This window comes from Etheostoma spectabile, chromosome 10 (assembly GCF_008692095.1).
Source record: "Etheostoma spectabile isolate EspeVRDwgs_2016 chromosome 10, UIUC_Espe_1.0, whole genome shotgun sequence".
NCBI classification, from domain to species: Eukaryota; Metazoa; Chordata; class Actinopteri; order Perciformes; family Percidae; genus Etheostoma; species Etheostoma spectabile.
This window is the reverse complement of record NC_045742.1, coordinates 26,141,044-26,147,151: the sequence shown is the minus strand read 5'-3', so window position 1 is coordinate 26,147,151 and position 6,108 is coordinate 26,141,044. Positions and strand designations below refer to the sequence as shown.

The 6,108-nt window shown below is 48.3% G+C and overlaps 1 protein-coding gene across 2 annotated transcripts in view; it reads right to left on the bottom strand.

Annotated features, from left to right (window-relative positions):
- Positions 1–1,609, bottom strand: part of bcl11aa (BCL11 transcription factor A a) — a 74,483-nt gene extending 72,874 nt beyond the window's left edge. Inside the window, exon 1 of one of the 2 annotated variants that reach the window (XM_032528458.1) lies at positions 1,212–1,609. In XM_032528458.1, coding sequence (XP_032384349.1) covers positions 1,212–1,266 — 55 coding nt within the window. In that variant the 5' untranslated portion in view covers positions 1,267–1,609. The remainder of the gene's footprint in view (positions 1–1,211) is intronic. The other variant, XM_032528457.1, reaches the window with a different exon arrangement.
- Positions 1,610–6,108: the final 4,499 nt, after the last annotated feature.

Here is a 6,108-nt window from a genome sequence, read left to right as displayed (position 1 = left end):
CAGTCATACCGAAACATGACCAAGCACTGATGCGTAAAGATGCCCAAATATCTTTTTGTTTTCTGTTTGCGGGCCTCATACTAGAGAGCCACTAAAACGCTGCGAGGTGGCGCACAGTGTGGCACATGGTGCGGTGATAAGCGCCACTTTGCCAATTGCTCCGCAGTTTTCCAACACACTTATCTGCTCAGCCGTCACATATCCGACTTGTGCTTCTAATAAAAAAATAAAGCTTTGGTGAAAAAGACACACCGTGCGTAAAGACGATAATGTCGAATCAACTACAACATTGTTGGAATTTGGTCGCTTTTCCCCACACGCTGCAGCTGCAACACACCAACGAGCTGATGTTATATGCCTTACCTTTAACTGTACATGAAGCTTTATAATCCTAAATTGCAGGTCCAAATTTGGCTTTATAAGAGAAATGACCCAAAACGATAGGACTTAATACGCTGCTGTCCTGTTGCTGTTTCTCGTCTCTAACTCTGGGCTGCAGCGGCTCTGCTGTCTCTGTTTTGAAGAGAAAGCTTCTCGTCTAAACTAAACATCAATAAATAGCCTTTTACATGACAGGCATTGGGATTTTATATAAGTTTATAACAAGAATCGATTTGTGTTGTCTGTAATGCGGAGCTGCTGATACGAGGGAGGCAGTTGTAAACAGTCAGACACGAGATTTCCCCCCCGCCTCGATCCAAAAATCCACCTCCAATTTTTTTTTTTTTTCTGAAAATAATCCAAAAATAGAAAGAAGATGAAAAACCCCTGCCCGCAGAGCTATCAGACAGCGGTATTCCGGGGGGGAGATTTCTCCACGAAGCTCCGCGGAGAAGACGCGCTCTGTTACCGGGAGCACTGCGCGTTTCCACTGACCGGAGTGACCGTGGGGGCACCGGAGCCACAGCGAGTGCATCTAACAGCCTATGAATGCACATTCTCGCCGTGTAATAGAGAAGCAGTAACGGCTGTACACCGACACAAAACTTTTCTCTCTCTTTCGGGCTTTCGGGATGTCCGAGCGGCTTTTACGCACGGAGGTGTCGCACTTTCTCTCCACACTGTTAAGTCCAGTTGACCGCGGGTCCGAGCGGTGCGTCCGGTGTCCACAAGCTCCTGTTTTGTATGATCCGACGCACCGCAGCACCCTTCTGCATGAAAGAGAAGGAGTCAGGCGTGACATTTTTCTTTCTTTTATCATCTCTACTTACGCGAAAAATCCCGTTTGCTTAAGTGCTGGGGTTTGCCTTGCTTGCGGCGAGACATGGTGGCTGGCGGCGGCGGCGGCGGCGTTCAGCGCGGATCACATCGGGGAGAGCCGGGGTTAGAGAGGAGACTCCAGTGGGGCAAAGAATGTCTTCATCCAACGCCTTTGACATCCACGAGAAAAAGGGAAAAAAAGAAAATAAATTAGAAATAATACAAAGATGGCGCGGAGGCGAAGATGGATCGCGGGATCGCCGTCATGGCTTTTTTGAGAAAGGAGAGCAGAGAAAAAAGAGAGAGAGAGGTAGAGAGAGGGTGATGGAGAGAGAGGAGAAGGATAGGGAGAGAGATGGAAAAAATGGCAAAAGCCCCCCCCCCCCAACACCCTCCCCTCAACCCCCCCCACCCCCGCCCCCCCCTCTGAGCCGTGCAAGTTCAAGTCACGGCCGTGGACGTTCCCGACGAACTTGAAACGTCAGGGATGGACGGACACCCGACATACAAAAACATGGGCAGGGCCGAGGCACCGGGTGGGAGTGGGAGTGGGAGTGGGAGGAGGGACGGACGGACGGGACGCGCAATAACAACACCAAGGCGGTCATTAGAAGAGAGAGAGATAGAGAGATAAGAGAAGAGACGGAGAGAGAGAGAGAGAGAGAGAATGGACGAGGAGGGAGAGGAGGAGGGAGGGAGGGAGGGAGGGAGGAGGGGGCTGGACATGAGAATACACCCAGTGGAAGCCAATGGACACAGAGATCAGGGGGGCCGGACAGAGGCTCTTGAGGAGGGAGAGGTGTGTGTGTGCGCGAGAGAGAGAGAGCGGAGAGAGAGAGACAGAGAAGATGTCTAATGAAAGCAATATGCAGAGAGAGAGAGGGTGGACGCAAAACAGGGCAAGGGAAGCCGCGGACAGGAGCTCACTGGAGGGGCGGATATGATGCTGCTGCATATACAGACCGGAGCAGTGTGTGTGTGTGTGTGTGTGGTGTGTGTGTGTGTGTGTGTTGTGTGTGTGTGTGTGTGGTGTGTGTGTGGGTGTGTGGTGTGTGTGTGTGTGTGTGTGTGGTGTGCGTGGTGCGTTGTGCCTGTTTCCTTACAAGCGCGTGCACATAAAGGCTTATGTTCTTCAGCTAGAGAGAAAAGAGATGCACGTGTTAAAATGACAAGGAGCGCAGCAAACTATCTGGTTGCAGCGAACAGGACGAACAGGTTGAACAAGCAAGAGAAATACAGACACGAGCTTGGGTGGCTTCACGTGTGCTTTACATACATACACAGCGTGGACTGTACTGCCCTGCGTGCAAATAGTAATCACATCCCGGCCCCGTAAAACAAAGGAAAGAAAGGGAAAAAAATCAACTTTCTTACACCTGGATCTGCAACAGTGCACTTGTTTTTGGGATAACAGTTTAAAAACAGTGTTTAGAAATGTTTATTATGATTTATTAGATCTGATCTGATCGGGAGCTATCATACGCTACAATGGTGCACACTTATATGAATGATAACTTACACTCATAACAAGAAAATTATTACCTTTTTAAAGAACTAATGATTTATAGAGAAAACGTTTTACTGATATATGAATTATTGTATTACCTTATTCTAAGAAGCACGAGGCATTCATGTGTGATCTTGAGGTCTGGGTCACTTATGCATGAGTGTATATATGCCGTCAATTAAAATCCAGCCATCCCATTGTGAATACAGCTCACTGTCTACAGAATGAGCGTTTGTCTGTATTGTGAGGGTACATTTAGACGGGGCACTATAGGGTCCAAAGCCTTCTTTCTGTCTGTCTGTCTGTCTGTCTGTCTGTCTGTGTGTCTGATGTCTCTCTATCTGTCTGCGTGAAATCCACACTGCCGCCCCGTGCGGACCGTGGGAGAGCGAGCGGGCACATACGCGCCCAGTGTAATAACTTTCAGATGTGCCTGAGGTTCGAGCTGCATACGGTACAGGGGAGGGTGTGTTGGTGGTGGTGGGGGTGTGGAGAGGAGGAGAAGGAGGAGGAAGAAGAAGAGGAGGGGGAAGAGATTGTAAATACTCTTGTTATAAAGGGGGTTTGGTAATGTAAGACGCCGGGATTTAAACGGCAAAAGGCGCCGGCGCTGCCCGACTCGATCCGGGTTTAAAAAGTGAGGAAACACGGCGCAAAAAAAATGGGAAGAAATAGAGAGCCATCGGTGTTGTGCGGACGAGGTGGAAGAGAGGGAAGGGATGGTATACACAGGCGGAGAAGACGGAGAGATTCGCCCGGGAAAGCGGCACCGGCAGCGGCGGCGCCTCCAGAGTAGAAGCCCGGAGCAGGAGCTGCAGCGGCGGCGGGCCACTCTTCTGGTGCTTCGGAGACCTGGAGCACACTGACCGAAGAGGACGCGCACTTAATACCGAGGGGGTGGGGGTGGTGGAGGGAGCCAAGACAGAGAGGAGGAGGGAGGTGGTGGGAGAGAGAGGGAGAGAGAGAGAGAGGGAGAGGAGTTTAGGAGGTGGTTCAACGTCAAGGTGGAAAAATGCATGACCAGTGAGTGAAATATTTTGCAGGTTGTAACTCGCTGGCTTATTAGACGGACCGGTTGGTGTGTGCGTGTGCGTGTGCGTGTGAGCATGCGTGAGTTTGCGCGCGCGCGTGCGTGGCGATTATCCTGCACAGTGTGATTATCCTTTTTGTGACCTTGTGTCAAAGCGCAGGCAGGTTAAACCTTGCAGAAGAGATTTCTTTATTTTTATATTTAATAATAATAACACTTTCATCCAAATAAAACACAGTGTGATCTAATGGTCCGGGCGGGTTGGATTTATCGGCCATGAATTGGTACACTGTAGTACTTTAGTCCTTCCTTGTTTATTTAGTGAAGATGAAAAAAAGTCAAAATGATAATGTCAATAGATTTATGGATTATTTCTCCTCATCTGTAGATTCGTACTCGGTTCTGTAAATAGATGGACTGGCCATTCCGTTTTTTTTTTTAGCTATATGAATTATTTTCTTTAGACAGTTGAGCAGGAATCCATTAAGGTGGGGTGTGAGATTAGTGAGAGGAATACATTGTTGTAATCAATTATTTGTAATATTTCGGAAGATACGGTGGTTGAGCATGGGTTTGTGAAATTGATTTTGAAATTTGACATTTCTCAAAGTGGATCCAAAAGGTATGGCGACGGTGAAGTGGAAGTTTGTTTTTAGATTTTTGTATTTCTTGATTCTGTGTTTGCCTCGTTTGAGCAAGTGTTTGTTTTCAAGATTTGCAGTTTTCGGAAGGCGGATATTAAATTCCAGCCTGGGCACTTTCCCTTTTGATTTCACCTTCTTTTCACAAAACAGCTTGAGCAGTACAAACGGCTCTGTCAGTGATGGAGAGGCTCCACTCTTATAAAATAGGATACCCCTCTTCGCATCCATGTGTCGTGACAAGGATGGAACACGCGTTAAAGATGCCCATACCCCATAGAGAACACAGGTTCTTTTCAGGAGCGTAATTGCCACTAAATGGGAGAATTTCAGCTTTTTTTATTTCCTGGCATCGGGTGTCCTGGGTGGCCTGTTGCTGTCTGGATGGCGACAGGCGGCCACCGCACCCACTGAACCTGATCCAGTAACACTAGAAGGCTTTACAGGCTGGGTGACACGGCGGAGCGTTCGGAGCTGCACCCGGAGTTAAAAACAACCTCAGGGAAGCAGAGACTCCATCATATTATTTATATTTATGATTACGTTTGTACGACTTTTTCTGCTATGGGCAGAGTGTAAAACTGGCTTTATTTCCGCCCTTGCGTCCCAGATATTTCGTCCCTTTACGCACAAAGTGGAGCAACTGATGGCGTTCTAAACATTGTGTTAGTGATAAAATAAAAGCCCTGCACTCATATATCACGTAAAACTTATGCTCCTGAGCCCTTGCAATCCCCAATTGGTACCAACACTTAAAGGGGCCCTCGTTTGATACCCTCCACACACACATCCGGGAGCACCAACCTTGACCTCTCCCTGCACCCCGCTCCATCTGTTTGCAACAAAGAGTGTTTTTCGTTTTTCTCTTCCTCCTCCTCGACCTCTGGCTTTATAACACACACAGACACTCACACATTCACACACACACACACATAAACACTTTGATCAAAGCCCCTAGAGCTGCTCGGACTCCGGGAGCGCGCAGGGGATTCTCAATATGTAAATGACCGCGCGTCGCCGGTTCCGTCATTCATCAGTCAGGCTGCATAGTTAATGTGCAGGTACAGCAGCACTCTGCGTGCATGGAGGAAGCATGACCTGGGTGAATATGTGCATAGATATGTCTCCTCGAGTCTCAAATTGTATATTGATTTTTTTTTTTTAAACAGACTGAAGGTATAGTTATTAGGTAAGAATCACCTGGACTTACTTTGGAAGCCACAGGCCGCATTCAGGTGTGTGTTAAGATAAAATATAGCAGGACTCTATATTTTATGCGCCATATGTAGGCCACGTTCTGCCGTGTTTAACTTTCTTTCTACGATTCAGCACTTTTATTCTCTTGCTAAGGCGGCTGCAACTTCCATCAGCCTATATATTCTCTACATATGTGCACTGAGTGAATGGACAGAGGGGTTTTTTGACGATGGTTCATGAAACGGGGAGGAGGAAGAGTTTTAGGCTTTGTAAGGAGCGTGAAAAGACATGGCATCAGGCCGCCAGTGGTTACAGGCTCGGCGCGCCTTCCCTGCACGCACGACGGCTCCGGGGAAATTGAGTGACTGGGGGCGCATTTCAATATATGGAAATGACCAGGGGGGGCTCCTGAGATAAATCAGCTCCGATCCCTCCATACCCCCCAACCCGCACACAGTCCCCCTCCCGCCTTTTCATGCTTGTCTTCATACCTTCAGATCTCTCTCTCTTTCTCTCTCTCTCTCTCTCTCTCT